Source organism: Pseudorca crassidens, chromosome 1, assembly GCF_039906515.1.
Source record: "Pseudorca crassidens isolate mPseCra1 chromosome 1, mPseCra1.hap1, whole genome shotgun sequence".
Taxonomy (NCBI): domain Eukaryota; kingdom Metazoa; phylum Chordata; class Mammalia; order Artiodactyla; family Delphinidae; genus Pseudorca; species Pseudorca crassidens.
The window spans coordinates 22550081-22572806 of NC_090296.1; the positions used below are offsets into that span (position 1 = coordinate 22550081).

A 22726-nucleotide genomic window follows, 5' to 3' on the forward strand; every position below is an offset into this window, starting at 1 on the left:
CGCCCTGTCTCTCGGCGGCAGCGGCGGTGGCGGCGGCTCGCGCAGCTTGTTGGCTCACTATATAAAGGGGAGAAGCGGGCGGACCGGACGGCTGGAGCTGCAGCCGGTGGCGGCAGCGGCGGCGCGGGGAGCGGCGACCGGTGGTGGTTTCCCTCCTTGGTGCGGGGTGGGGAGCGGGCAACGCCCCCCAGGACCCCTGAAGGGTCGTGGCCTTTTTTTTTTAAGGGCGATTCTCGAGTTTTTAGCTCCGAGGACTGCTCTCCTCCTCTACCTCCTCTCACCGCTCCCCTCTCCTCCGTCAGAATACGATTTTGTTTGAAAAATTTTTCCCCCCAATTTTGCGGTGGCTTGGGTCACCCTCCGGGTGTTCTTTTTTTGTTTGTTTGTTTTTGTTTTTATCTTTTCTCGGGGTTGCCCCCCTCTTGTTTGTGTTGTGTGTGGAAATGGCGAACTCGGCAAATACAAACACCGTGGTAAGGACGTGGTTTGGTGGCCTGCGGGGGCTTCGTTCAGGCGGCAGCAACGGCCGGACCGGGCGGGGGCGGGGACGGCCGCGACTCCCGGCCTCGACTCTCTTCAGCCGCCCGCGCGGCCGCCGCGGCCGCCGCCGCTTCCCGCCTCGGGCGGAGCGGGCCGGTGCGCCGGGCGGCGGGCGCGGGGGGGTGCCGAGGCTTGCGGCCGCGGCGGCGGGGAGGGCGGGGGCGCCTGCTGGGCCTGGGGCCGCCGCGGGGCGGTTGGGCCGGGGCGAGCGCGCGGCCCCGGCCGCAGACCCCGGCCGCCAGGAGGGAGGGCGGGAGGGGCGCCGCCGCTTCTCCCCGAAGCGGGCCCGGCCGCGCCGGCTGGAGGAGGGCTCCCGGAGCAGCCTCAAAACAAAAACCGTGTTTGGGGAGCTGGGCGAATCCCCAAGACCCACCGCGATCCACTTTAACGCAGTGAAAGGTTAATGGCTACTTTGGGGGTTACTTTGGGCGTTTTGGCGGTTGTGCTTAAAGAGCCTTCATTGGGGCCATTTTATGTTTAAAAAAAAAAAAAAAAAGGACGAAGGTTGAAAAGCACTTATCTCGGTTCCTTCCGAATCGGTAAAATGGCGAAGGGGAAGCAAAACCCCCATCGTATCTTCGACTAGCAAAAGCACCAAAACAAACAAAGCCTACAGTAGTGGTCAAAGTGCCCCGCTTTCGCCTTGAAATTTGCCTACTTCTCACCGTTTGTCCCTTTTTTCTTACTTGCGATCACGTAGGTTTGCAAAAAGCAGTCACATAAATAACCTTTTCAGTCACCAACGCAAAATGTGATCACTAGTCCACCCCACTCTCTTATTTTTATTATGACAGTAAAACACTTTTTTGCCCGGTCCCAAATGCAGACAAGCCCACGGCAGCCCGGCTCCGTACCGTTGACGACTCGGGTCGATCCATCATGGCTGCGGCCGCTTACCCTGCTTTTCAGTCCCTGAGCCTTGTGGTCCTCCTCCCTTTGGCTGCCCTGTTTATATAGAGCCATTGCCGCTCTCTAATATAGACTCTGCCAGGATGGGAAGGTGCTTTTCAGGCCTACGTCACCGCCTCTCCATTTAAACACCAGATCCGGCTTTAAATAGTGAGAGCTGCTGAGAGCGGGGCTGGGAGGTGCGTGCTCCCGAGGCGAGAGGCTGGCGCGTGCAGAGCTCAGTTTATTCCTAAATCCTTTGCGTACACTGTAATTTCGTGCCCAACCGGGTCTGCTTTTAGAGCCCCAAGTTTTTGTTTTCATACAGCAGCTGGGATTTGCGGTCTTTGATAGGGGAAAATAGACTTGCCATCCTCTTTTATTTTATTTTTATTTTTTAAGGAGAATTTAAGCTCAGATGTCTAATCGTTCTTGTATTCAGAAGATGCATGCATTATTGTCGGTAATTTTTTTTTTGAAAAGTTTTCTACATTAATTGTTAGCTGTGGAGGATTTGATTTTGGTAGTATTTTGTTTGTCACGTATTCAGGAAATGTTAGAAATATAGCTCCTAATATTTCATTATGTTTTCCTATAATAAATATTTGAGATACGAAGCTTTTCAAAGAAATAGTAAGTGCCTAAAGCTTCGACGTAGGACCTATGTCTACAGTACATTTATGGATCGGGGAATTGTGAGTAATTTGCTTAGTGGAAACTGGGTATTAAAATTCTAAGTAGACGGTGTTTTTGCTGCATTGGCTGTTAATGTGATATCCAATATAGAAATTAATCCAACTTATTTTCCAGTATTGTACCAGGTACTAACACTTTTGAAAGAAATCCTTTAATCATTAGATAATGGCACTAATGGCCCTTTAATTTACGAGTTTTTAAGTTTGGAATATCTGGTTTTTGAAAACTAGGACAAACCTAAATTAATGTGTATTTCATAAAAGGCAAAAACTTTGGCTTAAGTACATTTTAGTATTCTAAATAATTCAGAAATTGCTTATTTCACATAATGCCTGTGTACTCACATACTTTGAAAAACGTCAGTATTTTGCGCGCTTTTTAACTCTTGAACAATTTTAAATTGCATATACTTCATGAATAATACACATTTCCCTTTCTTTAACTATAGTGCATATGAATCCATTAAGTGGTCAAGTTGTGGGTTAATTAAAGCACAAAAGCAAAATCTTAAAGCAAGATTGATTCATTAAGTAGGGAGTGCCAGAAGAAAGCACATTGTACCTATAAATGTGTGGATATCCAAGCAGAATATTTTTAGGGATGACCGACTTCAGAAACACCAGAACAACATCTATTTTGCTGGAAAAATAATTTATATCGTCAATTTGAGATTTATACTACCAATTTAAAATTACACTGTATCTTTATAATGCCTTGAGTCATTGGTTTAAAAAAAAACTTTATAAATGTATTTTTGTAATTCAGTAGTTGAATTGCCATAGATAAGGTGATACCCATAGTCAGATAGACTTTCCTTTATATATAGAATCAGAATGCTAACATAAGGAGGCACTGTAGAGATGCAGAAATCACATGAATAATTTTAGTTCATAGAGGCAGATTTGGCAAAATAAAAAGATGAGTGAGTGGAACGGCAAAGGTGAGAAACTAGATACATGAATTGTTTTTCTGGTTGTAATGAAAAGGAACAAATAGTTTTTAATGGTTGAGGTAAGTTGTATAGAGGAACTCATTATTTATATTTTTGCCTGGACAAGGACACATAAGAGGTTTCCCCTGTGATAACAGTATTGCTGGGAGAGATGCTAATGAAACATTTATTTATGTTTGAGGTTTGCTTATGAGAGCAAACCCTTGGTTTTATTGGGTAAGCAGTAATTTTTAAGCAAGATATAAAACACAGATAATGACAAAGTATTAAAATAAAAAGGCTGTTGATCTTAGCTCTGTGTGATAATGGATACGATTTATAGCAAGGCATCTCTGGTTTTACACTCTGACAAGCAAACTTCCTTTTGTCCATTAAAAATAGGATGTGGGTTGGGCAAAGTCTTCAGTCTCTTACCTTTTGGTTTTTAAAAAGTACTTTATGCTTTTAAAGTGCTTTCACATCTATTCTCATTTTATTTTTCTGGCAACCTTCTAAAAGCAAGCTTCCCCCCAAGTAATGCCAACAATAATAGTTACAATAATAATAGTTTAAAAATAAATATCGAGGCTGCTTATAGTTCTATTCCATAGCATCATCTGGGCAGTAGTAGGAGAGAAATCCTGGAAAAGAGATCATTGTGGCTTGTTCCTCTGAGACTTTGAGACCTGTTATTGTGGTTATATGAACAGCTTGATGGTATAATTTAAAGGTACAGACTGGGTAACAAAAACTAAAATTAGGTGATTTTTAAATTTGAATACTTATTAGGTTGCAAATTATTACCAGGCAAATCACAGGACATAAGTTTCTGTTAAGACAGCGATGACGTTAGGAGATACAACGGGTTAAACCAAGCAAGGAATAATAAAAACCAGACATAGCAACCCATAAAACTATATCGTTGGATATAGTCAAAACACATTAAGTGTTTTGACTATAACAACATGGGTAATTACAACTGGAAACTGTATAGACCTTGTATCTGTGATGATCTTCTGTATATGAATTGTATTAAACAGTCGTAAAACCTTTATTAAAATATGCAGTCATCAAATAATTCATTTTAACTAAGGCAGTTGATGTTTATGGGAATGGCCATACCTTTAAAGTTACATCTTCTAAAATAAGTTTTAGAGAGTTGGAAAAGGGACTGTTGTATTACATTTGTTTTGAATTTGTGAAAATGTTATATATTTTAATATGTGAAAAGCAGTGTTTTTTAGCAGTCTTTTATTTTCCCTTTAAAGCCTAAATTATACAGATCTGTGATTGAAGATGTAATTAACGATGTGAGAGACATCTTTTTGGATGATGGAGTCGATGAACAAGTTCTGATGGAACTAAAAACTGTGAGTTTGCTGCTTTTTTTTTTTTTAACATTCTCTTCAGTCAGAAACTATACTTCATAATTTTGCCATATGATGACCATTTGACTTTGTTGCAGGAAGCAGTATAGTTATGTGAAGGGTGCTGGTTTTGAATCCCAGCTCTACCATCCATTCTTCCTCTGACGTTAGGCAAACTGCTTATATTTCAGTTTCCTTATATGTGAGATGAGAATTAGTAGTACTTACCTTTTAGGCTTGTTTTGAAGATTAAATGTAGTGACTATATAAAGTGTTTAGCAAAGTGCCTGGCAATAGTATTAGCTATTATTAATGGGCAGTTAATATCCATTTATGTTTTAATTACTTGACATTCCTGTAAGGTTTTTTTTTTTACTTTTTCTTTTTTTGTGGTCTTAATGCACTGGTATTCTAAAATGTATTTATGTTGTGGAGATTAAGTGCTTGATAAATTTCATGTTCTGGAGTCCGATTCTCTATGTGGGCCAAATATTTGGTTTACAATGTATTCTAGTTTGGGAGCTGCTTTTCTGCCTCTTCTATTTACTTGGATTTAAGCAGAAATATATAGATACTTTTATTTAGCATTTGTGTTTTCTTGATGGTGTAATGACTCATGAAATCATGGAATATTTTTGCCTTACTGCTCAAAACAGTGGTTCTCAAAATATGGTCAGTGGACTTCCCCACAGGCTCTTTCAGGGGTCCATGCGGTTGGACAGATGCCCAAATCTGAATAATCATAGTATGTTTGTCATATTTCCAGTAAAAGTTGTATTCCATGAAAAAAGTGACCAGTTAAACTTGCAACTCAAATGTACAAGTGCTTTTCCTTGAGATAACTCTTCCATATGCAGCAGAAGGGCTTTATGCATGCTTCCCATTTTGATGTACCAAATATTAAAAAGATGTTTACGTAAAGGTTGAGATGAGATCATTGTTGATACTAAGACATGCAATTGTTTGATATTCTATTCATGATATTCTATAATGAAATGTGTTAACATATGGCATGTCTGCATACTTCACTGAACTGATATTTTCCATTTAATCGAAGAGTTTGAAAAGTTAATTGGTATATGGTTTCAGATTGTACATTGCAGCTACCTGTTAAGAAACCATCACTTAAAATACTTTTTCCTTTCCCAACTACTTAGCTATGAGAAGGCAGATTTTCTTCATATACATCAACGAAAGAAAACTGAATGTAGAAGCAGATATGAGAATCCAGCTATTTTCCTTTTAAGCCATTTCTCACGAAATTTTTTTGGAAGATATGGTTATTTTCATTGAAAGTATTTATGTTAACATGTAATGGATACGTTGTTTTTTCTTTTTTTTTCTTCTTTACTCCTCTGGATCTTATTTTTTAAATGGAAATGCATTTCTTTTATTTATTTATTTTATTTTACTTTTGGCTGTGTTGGTTCTTCGTTTCTGTGCGAGGGCTTTCTGTAGTTGTGGCGAGCGGGGGCCACTCTTCATCGCGGTGCGCGGGCCTCTCACTATCACGGCATCTCTTGTTGCGGAGCACAGGCTCCAGATGCGCAGGCTCAGTAGTTGTGGCTCATGGGCCTAGTTGCTCCGCGGCATGTGGGATCTTCCCAGACCAGGGCTCTAATCCGTGTCCCCTGCATTAGCAGGCAGGTTCTCAACCACTGTGCCACCAGGGAAGCCCACGTTATTTTTAAATGTCAACATTAAAAAAAAATCTTATTTAAAATTTCATAAAAGTTCATTGAGGTCCTCATTAATTTGTAAAAATGATAAAGGACTCAGACTAAAAAGTTTTAGAACTGCTGGCTTAGAGATTGGGAATTGAGCTCCTTTAGAGCTATGTATAAATAAGTAATCACAGTTAATGAATGCTAAGGAACATTTGTTGTGGTCTTATTTATCCATTCAACAGAGGCGTGGAGGCTGCAATTTAGCAACTTACTATTTTAAATAAAGCAAATCTCACCTATGTTGTGGTGATAAAATATATCTTAGAATGTTGCAGCATCTGTGGGCAGCTTCTATAGAATTTTCAATACGAATCTGCCCCTGTGAGGAAGGGAAAATATAGGTTTGAATGAGATGAGGAAATATTTATTTACCTTGTGAGAAATGTAATGGTTACTGAAAGTGAAGAGTAGGTATTTAAAAATACAAGTGAAGGAATGCCAACTCTGAGACATGAGTTGGAAGAATAGCAGTATAAACTACTCAAACATAAAGTATCTCAGGGATATGAATAAGAAGAGAATAAGCTTATTTTGATTTCTTCATGTTACATGTAATGAATATTTTATAAATATGTTATACCCTTATAATGGTTGTCCTTGTAGATCTGTGATCTTATGTAGAAGGTACAGCATTTTTAGGTGCAAAAAATTAGTCCCAAAGGCTTTAATTTGTGGTACGTCAGACTAGTGGTCAATCCAAGTTGTTATCTCCTCTTGCTTTTCACAGAGTCTGTTGATATTTTCCTACTGGTCCCAGTTAGAATCAAGGTGTTCTTTCCAAACAGAATGAGCTATCTTTGAGACCAAATATCTCCACCTGCATTTTTAGTACATAAGACTTTATACATGTATACACGTATATACAGATATATGTACATATAATACAGTATAATAGTATAAAAAAAGTAATATCTGTGTTTTATAGGTTATGCACTGATTTTTTGTTTAATGCTTAGTTTTCTATGACAAAATTGTGACTTATTCAACTTTGAATCTCCAACCTCTACCACAATGCCTGGCATATGTGGTTGGCATTCAGTAAATACTTAATTAAACAAATTAATAACACTTTGCTCCAGAATCTAACTGAAAAAGGTAGTTTAATGTTTTTGTTGTTTTTTAAACGGGGCATACGCTTTTATTCTGGGTTGTAGCTGAATTTAAATATAAAACTGTTAGACTGAAATGAGTTTATTTTAATTCTCTGCACTAAATTTCTTCAGGATCTCATTAGAATTTCCAGAATGTGCCCTAGTTTTAACAGTCTGACAGCCAGCATTATGCAGTAGAACTTTCTGTGGTGATGAAAATGTTCTATATCTGTGCTCTCCAGTATGGTAACCACTAGCCACATGTGGCTATTAAACACTTGAAATATGGTTAGTGGAACTGAAGAACTGAATTTTTATTTAATTATAATTAATTTCACTTTAAATCACCACGTGTGGCTAGTGGCTACTGTATTAGACCTTGTAGGTTTGGATATTCTTGCTAATGAAAACTAACAATATTTCATATTTTAAGCTTTATAAAAGACTATCATTAGTTCTATCCCCTTTCTCACCATTTTATAGTGTTTCACAAACTTCTGTCAAAAGCTTCCAAACGGCTGTGAAGGATACAGTGGTGTATTAGATTATGAATTAAGATGAGTAATGAGAGTGCCTGTAATTTGAAGTTCAACTAGATAATTCAGAAAGGGACCTTCTACATTAAAATAATTCAACCTGATTCTTGAGGTTATCTGTTAACACTGTGGGTCTCCTTTAATGTATGAACTGTGGGAGATAGAAAAGATGCATAAAGCACAATGTTGGTTTTCTTGCTTTTTTCTCTAATTGAAGTGTAATTGACCTACAACACTGTATTAGTTCTAGGTGCACAACATAGGGATTCAGGATTTCTATACATTAGAAAATGATCACCACTTGATTTTCAATAAAGCTATATTTGAATGTAAATTGTGTTTTAGATTGGTAAATGACTATGGGTGGAAATGACAGTCTAGAAGTCCTCTTCAAAGTAAGTGATAAAATTATCCTGATTTCTAAACTGTCAGACCCAGCCCTATCCAAATAGCAAGTACAGTGGGAGATAGAAAACATGGCCTCTCAATAAAACAAAGTGAGAAGAATTCCTCATTTGGAGACAAATCTGAAAAAGTTAATCTGCCCCTAGATCTGTTTTCTCATCCTTGGCACTACTGACATTCGGGACCTGTTAATTCTTTGTTGTAGAAGGCTAGTTATCGTAGGATATTAGCAGCATAACTGATCTCTGCCCACTAGATGCCAGTAGCACCCCTTAGTTCTGACAACCAAAAATATCTCCAGACATTGCCAAATGTCCCCAGGGCAGAAGGGGAAAAACTACCCCTGATTGAGAACCACTATTCTAAATATACTCTAGTTGTATATAAATACTTGAACCATAAGTTGAACGATGATCTACTGTTCTATATCATTTGGCCTTGGGGAAAGCTCTGTTCCCCAACATCATTTCTAAAGAGCCCAAAAATTCAATTGTCTTATGTTTTATCCAGGAGCTAGTTGTTTTTGTGAGAGTAGGAGAATCCTTTAGAATTTCTAGCCCAGCATACTGCCAGGGAGCAGTAGATCTGGTAACGTTTTATAGATCAAAAAATGGAATAAATATGCTTTGACAGATCATTTAGCAAGTGGTAGAGACTTGAAGCTAAGCCTTTTGTCTCCAGATAAGGAAGGTACCAGAGTTGTGACTAGACCTGCTCTGATAGCAGCAGTACAGTTTAGAGATTAGAACTTTGGACCAGAGCTGGGATTATGGTGAGGAAAGTGAGGGCCTAGAGTCCAAAATTTAAACTTTAAATTTAAAATTTAAAGGACATTTACTCTTCACTCTCAGGGTCCAGCCCTGTTGAGTCAGATTGCCTGGATTGTATGATGGTTTTGCCTGCTGTTAGTTGGTGATCTTGGATAAGGTACCTAACTTCTTGTTCCTCAGGTTCTTTTTCTGTAAAAAGGAGATAATAATAATGTCTATTTTAAAGAATTTTTGTGAAAAACGAGTGTACACGGAAAGTACTTAAGTGCACGTTAAGAATTCAGTGTTAGTCTAGTAAACATCATGGGCATAACATGATGCATATCCAAATCATTTTGGGAACAGAAAATGAATTTTCTCCATGTCTAATTCCGGAGACCTGGCAAAGATTGTTGAAATAGGACTGCCAGAAACAATAGCTATGGTGTTGGGGGGAAAAAGTACTATAAAAATGTGGAGAGAAGAGTTCTTCCTATTTTCTAAGCTAGCTAAATAAATAAATACATACATAAATAACAATTCAGTATTCTTGGTAGTCTTTAGGGGTATTAATATGATTACTGTTGCCAAAACAGTATTACATTATTTTAAACAGATGATATTTTAAAAATAAAATATTTTGATAAATAAAATTATTTTAAAATGAAATTGGAGAGAAACAGAAAACATTCAACTAATTTGAACTTTACATTATTTGATATTATAAGCGTAATGCTAAATATTTGTATGGTATTATTCTTGTATTTTTCATATTACCTAGAGCAGTATTTGGTACTTAGTAAATATGGATTCTCAGTGGCCCACTACTCCAGCGTCCCCTTGCTCCCCCAGAAGCAGTTTGAAATGTGTGGTTCCATGTTTGCTTGTTATAATGACTAATGGGCATCTTTGGCATTTAGTAGGCTAGAGGAGTGTTGTATTTCATGTACATTTCCTGTGGTAATACCCTGTAAATAAAGAGTTATTCTGCCTAAAATGTTGGTAGCATTTTTATAGAGAAACTACCTTAGAAAACAAGTTCGTTTTCCATTCTTTTTGAAATTAATATTAAATTTCTGATAAGTTCTTAGTCATTTTGTTAGGTTATGAATAAGACATAGTCTCTACCCTGAAGGAGTTCATACTTTAATAGAGAAGGTAGACTTAGTGTGAAAAGTGTACCAATAGAAATATCTCTAAGGTATAGAGGCAGTGAGCGATTTCTTCGCGGCTATGTGACTTTGCATTTGCATTCTTTGGGGAATTGTGTGGGAAGACTGTCAGTCATAAGGAGTAGTTTACGAAAGTTTAGACAGGAGGTATGTATGCTATATTTAGGGAACTGCAAGTAGTTTGGAAAATAGAGTGCAAGTTATAGTAGCAGTTGGAGAAGTTAACATAATATTGCATTAAGGAGCTTGGTCTTTAGAGTGAGAAGGATTCTCTGGGGTGCTAGTTAAAAGACAGAGTTTTGGACTTCTGCTTCAAAGAGTCTCAGTTGATAGGGGTACAGTCTGACATTTAAAAAGAAAAATTTGATTACATTTACCAAAAACTCTAAATTAACTTTTAATAATGCATTAATGGGTTGCAGTCTGCAGTTTGAAAAGTATTGGTTTATACTTTAAGGCAGTGGCTTTCACTTTAGTGTACATCACAATAACCTGGATAGGTTATTAAAACAGATTCCTGGCTCTAGCTCCAGAGTTGCTGATTCGATGGGGTGGGACCTTAGATTTGGTATGTCTAACAAGTTCCCAGGTGATACTGATATTATTGGTCCAGGATCACATTTTGAGGACTACTGATTTATAGAGAATAGATTAGAAGCACAAGTTTCCACTAAAATGTAGGCTCTGTAAGGACAAAGATCTTTGTCAGATTTGTTCACTGTCTGTTCTCAATGCCACTAACAGTGTCTAGCTGGGAGATATTCAATAATTATGTGTAGAATGTATGATTTGAAGCAGGGAGCTCAATTAGCTTAGTCATTAACACTTTGCAATAATACTGATGGGAGGAAGGGACTTGAACTGGGGCCATTATAGTAGGGATAGATTGGAATAATGCTTTGGAAAGGAAATTGACAATAATGATAGGGCATTGGGGTGCATTCTGACTCACAGATCATTGACTTGGGAGACTAGGTGAGTAGTGGTACGCAGCACTTAGCACATAATGTGTATTTGTTAATATTTACGTTTGTCATGGAAGCTTCATTAAAGTGATGGGTCAGGATTGCAGTGGGAAGACCAATTGGAGGTGATAAAAACTGAAGCTTTAAATTTAGAAAATTATGGTTTAAAGACCTGTTTCTTTCTTTCTTTTTTTCTGTTTCTTTATTTTTTTTTAATATTTATTTTTATTTTTGGCTGTGTTGGGTCTTACTTGCAGCACATGGGATCTTCATTGCTGTGTGCAGGATCTTTCCTTGCGGTGCTCGAGCTCTTTGTTGCGGCACGTGGGCTTCTTTCTAGTCATGGTGTGTGGATTTTCTCTCTCTAGTTGTGGCACACAGGCTCCAGAGCACATGGGCTCTGTAGTTGTAGTGCATGGGCTCCAGAGCGTGTGGACTCTGTAGTTTGCGCCATGCGGACTCTAGTTGCGGCGTGCGGGCTCAGTAGTTGTGGTGCGTGTGGGCTTAGTTGCCCTGGGGCATGTGGGATCTTAGTTCCCTGTCCAGGGATTGAACCCGCATCCCCTGTGTCAGAAGGCGGATTCTTTACCACTGGACCATCAGGGAAGTCCCTTAAAGACCTGTTTCTTAAAGCATTAATTAATAGTACTTTTTGCACCTTGATTTTGGCCTACAAGAAGCGAGGTTTTGTTTTGTTTTGAAACAGGGAAAAGAAGTGTAAACAGTTTGGGTGATAACTGTTTGCGAGGCTTACCTATATAGCCTTACTATATAATACATTTAGAGTGTATTTTAGAGTGTAGAGTGTATTTTATTCAGTGTCTGAGCCTATTTTGTATTGTGTGTTATGCTAGGTGCCCACTTTATAGAAATGAACCAGACAAAACTTGGGCTCTCAAAAAGTAGTTTTTCGTTACCCTAGGAAGAACCCTAGCTGTTTTTAGTCTGGGATTTGCACCGACTTAGATTTACTAGCTGAAAGTTCGTTTAGAAGTAATCTAATTCAGCTTGTTCCCTTTCTAGATGAGTAAAATGCCCAGGGAAGACAAATAATTTGTCCACCAAGCCGTTTAGTGGCCAAACCAGGACTAATTGGGTTCCTGACTTCTGTTGTAATGCTTTATTACACAATTAATACCACCACTACAATAATTGTAATACCTAACATTTATTGATGACTGACTTTATGCTAGACTCTGATAAATGTTTTACATGGAAATCTTATTTACTCCTCGCAACAACGCATGAAATAGATACTGTTACTGTCTCTGTAAGAATAGTCTTCAGGTGAGCCTAAATACTGAGACTGCTAAGGGAATGGTTGCTCTGGGGAATTGACCTTTAGTTTAGTTTACTTTTTCGCTAAATTGTTAGAGATGTGCTGGAATTGTTATTAACATGTAGATCTAGAATTTCTAGAACAGTTGGAAGTGTCAGCAGTTTATAAAAATCCCTGTTAGTATGGCAAAGGGAGCTTTTTGAAGGATCTGATAGAAGCCTTACATGAGCTAGGCAATATCCCAAGAGTAGATCCTAGGGGAGAAAACAAAGTATCTGTAGATCCTTGTGTACAGAATGACTGAATTAAATTTTATATGTATGTTTAAGGAATGGTTTGTAACTTTCTTGGGCAGTTTTTTTATAAGGGCTCTATAGATTGAACACTAAACCTTGTAGAGAGGAAATGTGTGTTAGGGAGAAGGATGGAATAGTTGTAAATATTTTCTTTTACTTCCTTGTTTTTGCCCACTTTTGATTTTTTTTTTTTCCTTCATCACAGAAGCTGTCCAAGGGAGAGATGAGAAAATAGAAGTGGTTAAGCAAAAAAGGATTGTCAATCCTTGTCATAATGAAAGAGGGAAGGGAATTTCAAGAAGTGTGGAGGGTTGAGAATACCTCTGAAAGCATATTAGGCATTGCTGTTTCTTTTTCCTTATGTAGCGTTGGACAGATAGAAAGGTAGGGTTTTCTAACCTGAGGACTGCCTCTATAATGTTTCTCATAGTTCAAGGAAAGATGAATTTATGTTTTATATGTTATTTAAAAGTTAGGAAAGAAAGATTTCCATAAAATAGCTAACAATGGATTTGATACTAAAAAGGATGATTTTTGATTACTGAAAAATTGCTTATATGAAACTGCTTGGCAACCAAGGAATTACTATGGAAAGTTTGTTGAAGATATAAAAGGAAACAAAAGAATTCTTCAGTACTCTTAAGTAGCAAAAATGAGGTTTGATACTTTAAAAATTGGTTTTCATTATGGCATACACTTGGGTAAGAATTAGAGATTTGTAGATTTATCAGTTTTGAAAATGTAAGAATTTTATAAACTGACTAATAAAGTATGTTTTATCCATATGTCCAGCGTTGTTTTCCCTGACTCTTACTTAGAAATCTTTAATATTCTTTGCTTTAGTTATGGGAGAATAAACTAATGCAGTCTAGGGCAGTAGATGGATTTCATTCAGAAGAGCAGCAGCTTTTACTGCAAGTTCAACAGCAGCAGCAACCCCAGCAGCAGCAGCATCACCACCACCATCACCACCAGGCTCAACCACAGCAGACAGTACCTCAGCAAGCGCAGACCCAGCAGGTCCTTATTCCTGCGTCTCAGCAAGGTGAGGCTGTCCGATCCTACTGCAACTTGGAAATGAAAGTTGTCATTTTCAAAGAAGAGAAACACTCTGGTGTCTCCTTTCTATTGGCTGAGGGGGTTGTATCTGTGTGTATAAAATGTGGTTCCTATTTATGTAGTAATGATAAACAAGTAATTCACTAACAGAAAGCTTAAAATGATATTCAGGTAAGTATATTATTACTTTTTTTAGATGGCTACACAATGGTGGATTTCCTAAGTCAGATCTATAAAGGTTTATTTACTAAGGGTTTCATTATTTTATATAGTAGAATCATTACTTTCTTTGAAACTGATTTGTTCCTACAAAGGCATTTGAGTTTAGTTTTTATAAATAAACACTGGAGGGTTTTTGTAACTATACTTTGGCAATCTGAAATTCTAATTCCTTATTAATTTATGTAGTTAAATTGACTGAATTAGATTTCCTTTAAGTGAAGAGTGGATATATGACATCTTAATTTATATTATGTGGTTTAAAGATAAGAAAAAACAAGTATTTATAGACTGCATCCATAGTGCCTTGTACCGTGCAAGTCATTTTATAGGTTTTGTTTCATTGCAGTCTAATAGAGGCTCTGTGAAGTAGCTCTTAAAACATCACAGCTGAGGAAAATCTGGGCCCTGAAAAGGCTTAGAAGCTTGATCCTCTACATGGAGTATTTTCTGTCATGACAAACATTTGTTCAGTTATAAAACTTCCTAGGCCTTCAAGTTTTGTAAATCTTGTTGTCAGAGGAGAATAAAGATAAATGAAAACTTCATCTTAAGGTAACTTGAGTTACTTATTTGTCTCATCTGAGAGTGTATGTAAGACTTAAAACTGATATTGATGCACATTAGAAATGTCTGTTTGAGTTATTTTACTGTTTATATCAAATAAGACTTAATATTTGATTTTACTCTGTACCTTGCATCAAGTAATTTTATCCTTTTAATGTTTCTTGATGACCGTTCCTCCTATTGCCTTCAGGCCTGGCACTAGGATTTTAGGTTATCATAAATTAAAATTTGATTTTCTTCACTCAGAGAATATTAGGATAATGGGATTATCTGTTTATTCTCTGAAATTTGCGGAATCAAACACTTAGTTCCTTTTATGCTTACGTGATATTGCCATTATTTATGATTTGTATTTTTTAAAAAGTTGATGGAAATAAGATACTGGAAACTGTCAAATTGGGAGAAAAAGATTTTAAAAGACTATGTAGATTATAACTTTTTGAGCTCCCTTTTAATGGGTCAATAATGCATTCCAGCAGTAGTATCATTATATTAATAACACAGTTATTGCTGAGTTGGCAAGACAGTATTAAATTATGTTTGAAAATTTCCAGTTTAAGAATGCACAGAAATATATGTTTAGGTGTTAGGTATCTCATTATGTCGTGTTCCCAAGGTCCCTTGTGTCCTTAGGTGTTGTTAAATCTTTTTTTTAATTGTGAGTTTTCCAGTATAAGGTGGGTATGTCACAGCTGTTATTTACCGTAAAAGTTTATAACTTTCTGAGATATCAAGTGGTTGAGTGCATTTGCATGCAGAAAATGTGGAAAGCATGAAAAAAATTTTTGGTATAGTACACAGCATTCTTATGAAATAGCCTCAGGGTTCCTTGTTTTTATGTGTGCCTGTTGTTTTTCATAGCTGCAGCACCACAAGTTATTGTTCCTGATTCTAAGCTGATACAACATATGAATGCATCAAACATGGTAAGACTCAGAACATAGCACTTTGCTTGGCTCTATTTATTCTAACCCAAATTGTGATTATGCTTGTGTATGTTGTATATTAACAACTTGAAGTTTATTCAGGACTTAAGCAAAATAGCTGTTTTGTTTGGTTTCCTAAGTATTGGATTTAACAGCAAATCTAAAGTTTAGCTTGGTACTTAGACATTAAGGTTCATAAAATTATGCAACTTTCTGTTGAAAATACCAAAAGAATGATGCTTTGTGGGAGCTGTTTTATCTTCTATTTTTTTTTTTTTTTGCGGTACGCGGGCCTCTCACTGTTGTGGCCTCTCCCGTTGCAGAGCACAGGCTCCGGATGCACAGGCCCAGCGGCCATGGCTCATGGGCCCAGCCACTCCGCGGCATGTGGGATCTTCCCAGACCGGGGCATGAACCCGTGTCCCCTGCATAGGCAGGCGGACTCTCAACCACTGCGCCACCAGGGAAGCCCTTCTGCTATTTTTTGAAAATAGGTTTATGGGACCTACCAAACATTATGCCAAGTATAGTTATGTTGCAGAAGACCCATTAACTGAAAGAGGTTAGGAATGCTAAGAATTATAAATTTTTAAAAAATGAACCATTTGGATAAAGATAACTAGTATCGTTAAGATCAGACATTTACAAATTTTGCTCTGATTTAACCATAGCATAGCCTAATAAGTTTTATTACAATATGTAAATTGCTACTTTAAAATGCATTTTTTCAGTTGCGTTTATTATATATTAGACTTTTGATACTTCTAAGAGATAGCCACTGAACTTCATAAGTCCTCAAATTTTCAAATTTCACTTAGCACATATAATATATCCCATCAGATATAACAATAAAACTGAAAGAAAGAAACCCTCAGATCCTTAGAAAATCTTTACTTCTATCCTCACAGTTTTTTTTTTTTAATAAAACATTAAAACAAAGTTTAATTAGAATCGTTGTTCCGGCATTTTCTCGTAAATGGCTTTTCTTCTGTTTAAACTACACAGACTGTTAGTGGTGTCTCTGCTCTGACATTCCATTCTTAAATCCAGCCAAATCCTTTTAATAGGAAAGAATCATTATTTTAAATAAGATCTCTTAGTCTAGTGTTAGCAGTGAGATTTTCTTTTCAGATCCAGATTTTTTTTTTTTTTAAACGAAAAAGCAATATTTTAAAAAACAGTTACTGGGCTTCCCTGGTGGCGCGGTGGTTGAGAGTCCGCCTGCCGATGCAGGGGACGCGGGTTCGTGCCCCGGTCCGGGAAGATCCCACATGCCGCAGAGCGGCTGGCCCCGTGAGCCATGGCCGCTGAGGCTGCGCGTCCGGAGCCTGTGCTCCGCGGCGGGAGAGGCCACAGCAGTGAGAGGCCCACGAACCACAAAAAAAAAAAAAAAAAAAAAAAAAAAACAGTTACTATATTTTGTGAGTGATGAGTAAACCTGAAAGCTCCTTTGTGTTTTATAAGCCATATAGGAAGCAGGGCTTACCTACTAGACAAACGACTTCTTTCTATTGATATATACCAACCTTAACAAATGTATAACTTTACAGAATTGCAAATTTCTACACGATAGAAATTGGAACTTTTAAATTCACAAAAAATCAAGAATCTCTGTACTTCCAGTTCAAGTTCCTGGAGTCAGTTCTTTTGCATGAAAATCACAAAAGTCCATGCCTATCGATTCTCACAAGAATTTTTATTATTCAAAAAAAATTCCCTTTCAAGTTTAAGGCACCAAATTTCTTTTTAACCTCCATCTTTAAAAATAAGTCTCACTGTAGGATCCATATTGTAGTTGGTACTATTGAGACTGTTTCCTAGGGAATAACTTGTATCATTTTAAAACAAAGTTTAGTAGAATCACTTGCAGTAGACCCATCTAATTTTGAAGAATTTTAAGTTTTGTGGGAGAGAATTTTGAATTAAAATTGTGTTTAAAAAGACTGGTAAAGTTAATGGCCCATCTCTTACTGATTTGCTGTGTCTCCTTGATTCTAAAGAGCATATGTATTTAAACAGATCATAGGTCAGACTTCAATCAATAAAATGTTAGCATTTATACGTATTGCAGCATTTTACTTGTTTTCAGTTAGTGTTTGCTTCATGTGTTTTTCATGTTCTAAAATGTAATCAGTATAGGCTTTTTACAAATAAGTTTTTTGTGTTTTTGTTTGTTTGCATTATTATTCCTGATTCAAAGATATCCATTAAAAACAGTTTCATTTTGAAAAAAGAATTTTTTTAATATAAGAATATGGGATAGTGATAATATATTTGGTAGAAAGCTATTTCAGGGAACTTATGAAACAGGACCTTATATCAAACTAGTTTTGCAGGTTCTCTTTATGAAATTGCTCAAATGCGTTATTCACATTAGGGCCTTTTCACAAAATACAGGAAGGAACTTTCAGCAGACATTAATAAAAGATGGTTTGTGTATGATACATCACAACAAATATTTATAGCAACTTGAGTGTGCAGAGGTATGCAGGTGGTTATTTTCTCATGTATGCTATAAGGAAAATGCTAGGTCAGTTTGCTAGTAGAGGGAGATCTATTAATCTTATAAAATGTGAATTATAGGCACTTAATATTCCTAAATAATATTTCTCAATAGTAAGTGGTTGTTAATATATTCCTTAAATTTAGATTACCTTTCATTTGCTTATATAGACAAGATTTATTTAAATCTTTCATTTATTTAATAAAATGAAATGCAGAACCTGCATTTTATAAAGAGAACCTGGTGAGCTAGATAGCTGGATTTTGGGGACATAATGGGAGTTTCAGGCTTAAGATATAGAGATTACTTAGGCCTGTCAAATGGCAACAAGCATATTTTCTTGGAAGGCTATACTTAAAGCCTGACTAGATAGTTGTATCAGTAACCTACCTGAGTGTAATTTTCCAAGTTTTGTTGACTTCAAAGCACAGTTAATATTTATTTCTTAAAGCGTATTCAAATAGAGGTGTTTCTAAAAATGTATAAGTTAGATTGAGTATATGAAGGTTTGGTACCTTAAAAAAGATTGAAGAGGGAGGGGGAAAAAACCTATCTGTATATAGTTACAGTGAGATACATGGAAATACTTTGAGCTCAGGATTTTAAAAAAACAGTAAAAATGTAGTGTAATTCTTTCAGAGGAAAGGGGAGAAGTCTCCAGAAGCAGTAAATCAAGAATTTATCCTGGATTTAAAAACATTCAGAGTATAATTCCATGTATGTTTTTATAATTTAAAGTCAGATACTAACTTCATTTTTAAGTGTAGAAATTAATTTTTGTGACTTAAGATTTTTAAGATATTTTCTATATTGATAAAACTGTCAGTAATATATGTTTCACCTAGATAATGCCAGTGTTGTCACCTTATGGCATCTTAGAAGAGTTGCCAGCTAAGAATTGCAGTCTTCTGATACAAGGTTTTCTCTAGAGACCTGTTAATCATGGTATAGATTTAAAATATTAGGATTTCTAAAGTGAAGATACTTACACTTTTGCCATAAGTATATTAATTGACAACAAGGAATTGGGAGTAAGGAAACAGAATAAGTAAGGAAATAATGGAATGGATATTTTATTTATTGTACAGCACTGTTAGTGTGGGTTATATTTCCTTAGAGTACATTCTCCAGGTGAAAAAACCTCCTAATTATTCTAATTAATTGCTTGAAATAATTAGGTAAGATGTTTAGGCTCAATGGTCTTTATTGTACCATTTTATAAAATGGCAGTTAGTCTTATTGTTAGAACTTTTCATTTTAGTATATACTAAATGAAACTGTAAATACTATTAAAATATGCCAGAGATAAACTGATGTGCTGTTATGAACATACATGGTTTTGATTGTTTTTCATTGTTTTTTTCCAGAGTGCTGCTGCTACAGCTGCTACCTTAGCACTCCCTGCCGGTGTGACTCCTGTTCAACAGATATTAACAAATTCAGGTAATTAGGAATAACTGATCCATTATTTATATAACTCAGAAAATTGTACCGTCTAGCCTTTGTTTTGTCTTCACTGAAAGACAGAAGATCTTAATACTTCTTTTACCATTTGGCTTACGTTATTAAAATAAGATGATTTGAGGACCATGGCATATTAAACCATAATCACTGCTGAGGATGCAGTAGAGAAGATGAGAATTGCACTTGAACTTTTGATCCGTGAATGGAATCCTATTTATTGAATGAAGTATGATTATAGAGAAGTGCTTTTTTTTGTTGTTGTTGCTGTACGCGGGCCTCTCACTGTTATGGCCTCTCCCGTTGTGGAGCACAGGCTCCGGACACGCAGGCTCAGCGGCCGTGGCTCACAGGCCTAGCCTCTTCCACGGCATGTGGGATCTTCCCGGACCGGGGCACGAAACTGTGTCCCCTGCATCGGCAGGCGGACTCTCAATCACTGCACCACCAGGGAAGCCCTAGAAGTGCTTATTTACTTGGTTTTTTGCTAAACACTTTTAACTTACCAAATAAGTTAAACAACTCATTTGAACTAATTTGTGATATCAAACTAAATCCTATAGTATCTTAAGAGCAAATTTATTACATTGTATTTTATATAGTATCTCTCCATAGCAGGCAAAATTTACTTTTAATAATAATGTTTGAAGAATTTATTTACCTGGATTTTAAGTATTTTCTCTGTAATTTAATTATACAATTTCTTGCAAATCAAAACTACAATGAGGTGTATCACCTCACACCAGTCAGAATGGCCATCATCAAAAAATCTACAAACAATAAATGCTGGAGAGGGTGTGGAGAAAAGGAAACCCTCCTACACTGCTGGTGGGAATGTAGATTGGTGCAGCCACTATGGAAAACAGTATGGAGGTTCCTTAAAAAACTAAAAATAAGACCACCATACGACTCAGCAATCCCACTACTGGGCGTATACCCTGAGAAAACTATAATTCAAAGAGTCACGTACCACAGTGTTCATTGCAACACTATTTACAATAGCCAGGACATGGAAGCAACTTAAGTGTCCATCGACAGATGAATGGATAAAGAAGATGTGGCACATATATACAATGAAATATTACTCAGCCATAAAAAGAAATGAAACTGAGTTATTTGTAGTGAGGTGGGTGGACCTAGAGTCTGTCATACAGAGTGAAGTAAGTCAGAAAGAGAAAAACAAATACCGTATGCTAACATATATATGGAATCTAAAAAAAAAAAATGGTTCTGAAGAGCCTAGGGGTAGGACAGGAGTAAAGACGCAGATGTAGAGAATGGACTTAAGGACACGGGGAAGGGGAGGAGTAAGCTGGGACGAAGTGAGAGAGTGGCATGGACATATATACACTATCAAATGTAAAACCGATAACTAGTGGGAAGCAGCCGCATAGCATAGGGAGATCAGCTTGGTGCTTTTTGACCACCTAGAGGGGTGGGATAGGGAGGGTGGGAGGGAGACACAAGAGGGAGGGGATATGGGGATATAAGTGTACGTATGGCTGATTCACTTTGTTATAAATAAGAAACTAACACACCATTGTAAAGCAATTATACTCCAATAAAGATGTTTAAAAAAAAGTACAATGATTATACAATTTCTTGTTTTGTTAATTTCTGAATGTTTGAAGAACAAACTTAGCGACTTGCTACATATTTTAATGAGATATAATTGCTTACTACTTAATTAATTCAACATTCTGCATCATTTAAAACAATATATTAGAGGGATTTGGTATAAGCCAGTCATACTGTTAGTGTTATGTGGCAGTAATAATTGGTTCAGCAAACTCTTACTGCTTTTTAAGTCATCTTGAAGCTACGGAATGCTGTGCTTTTGTTCAAGATATTAATGCATTATTATACTTTCGTTTCTTTAAAGCTTTAAAAATGAACAGCCCCTGAAATGTCTGCTGATGTTACTTATTCCTCTCTCATGACTTGTTAGTGAAGATAATTTACACTTTTAATCAACTCTCATAATCTGTTGTTAAAACTTTGTTGGAAACAGCTTTATAAGGAAAATAAAACATATTAAGCAATGTATTAGAGCATGTCGTAAAGTCAGAGAAGGTAAGGACTATAGTTTACTGTGTATGGATGACAGCCCTTAATAAAATTGTTAGCCTTCTTAGTAATTTTTGTCATTCACCATGGTCTGACATTCACTATGAATTTGTTTGTTTTGAGGTGGTCACTGCTAAAGTGGTAATTTGGAATACATGCTTTTTACTTTAGGCCAGCTTCTTCAAGTGGTCAGAGCAGCCAATGGTGCCCAGTATATCTTTCAGCCTCAGCAGTCAGTAGTTCTACAACAACAGGTTATACCACAAATGCAGCCTGGTGGAGTACAAGCTCCTGTTATACAGCAGGTAAAAATCTTTAAGTTTTGACCACCATGGGGTTCTTTTTTTTCTGCCTCTGTATGAATTCTCTGGGTGTTTACCATCCCTTTTTCCATAGCTTTGTCTATACAAATTCTTAGACTCTTCTCTAATACTACACAACCTGTCATTCTGAATTCCTCCTGTACACCTCACAGCTTAACTTACAGTATGTTTAAGACTAAATTGTTGTTATCCCTACTCATCCTTTATCATCCTCCCCCCCGCTTTTTATAAGTGGCACCACTCTCCATCCAGCCTCCTAAGCTAGTTATTCAGCATTCATTCAACACACATTTATTGGGTGGCTACGTATCAGAGTCTTTGCAAGAGACTAGAGATTTAGGAGTGAACGAAGCAGGCATGAGTCTGGTTTCATGATGGTTATGTATTGTCTGGAAGGGGGTATGTGGAATCCTCCCTTTTGCTTACCTCTAATATCCAAGGTATCATGAAATCCTACCAATTCTTCTTAATAGTTTCTTTTTTTAGACTGCAGTTTAAACATGCTTTCAGTCCGTTAATATATTTGAAACTAGTTTTGTTTTCCCACACTCTCTTTTGTCATTTCCTTATTTCATGCTCTCATAATTTCTCACTTAAAATACTGTTATCCTCTTAATTGATTTCCCTGCCTCCAGCCTTGTGCCCTCCTAACTTGACTGCTACTCTATATTTATAGTCATTGTTCTAAAAATCTTAAAATCTTTTAATGATTTCCCATTGCTTATTGGAGAAAGTGTAAACTCCTCAGCGTGGGTTATGAGATCTTTTTTGGGTTCTTTTTTTTAAAATTTTTCCACATTTTATTTTTTGCCATGCTTCCAGTTGTTACCTGGTTCAGCTGCTGTTTATATCAAAGTTGACAAATATTTGGACATGCTTGAGTGCCAGGTGTTAAACTCTTGTACTGTGAGGACAAAGATGAAAGAAATGGTTATTTTCTTGAGGAACTTGTGTACTTT

The 22726-nt window shown here is 36.9% G+C and overlaps 1 protein-coding gene and 1 non-coding gene across 2 annotated transcripts in view; both read left to right on the plus strand.

Moving 5' to 3' along the window:
* The first annotated feature begins 13 nt into the window (after positions 1 to 13).
* The window catches only part of GTF2A1 (general transcription factor IIA subunit 1), a 46209-nt gene continuing 23496 nt past the window's right edge, over positions 14 to 22726 (plus strand). The window contains exons 1-6 of the mRNA XM_067728827.1: positions 14 to 473; positions 4324 to 4425; positions 13486 to 13687; positions 15349 to 15413; positions 19284 to 19359; positions 21616 to 21749. Coding sequence (XP_067584928.1) covers positions 444 to 473; positions 4324 to 4425; positions 13486 to 13687; positions 15349 to 15413; positions 19284 to 19359; positions 21616 to 21749 — 609 coding nt within the window. The 5' untranslated portion in view covers positions 14 to 443. The remainder of the gene's footprint in view (positions 474 to 4323; positions 4426 to 13485; positions 13688 to 15348; positions 15414 to 19283; positions 19360 to 21615; positions 21750 to 22726) is intronic.
* On the plus strand, positions 14650 to 14793 carry LOC137208014 (small nucleolar RNA SNORA79). The gene has a single exon (XR_010935441.1). It is a non-coding gene; the product is annotated as a small nucleolar RNA SNORA79 (small nucleolar RNA).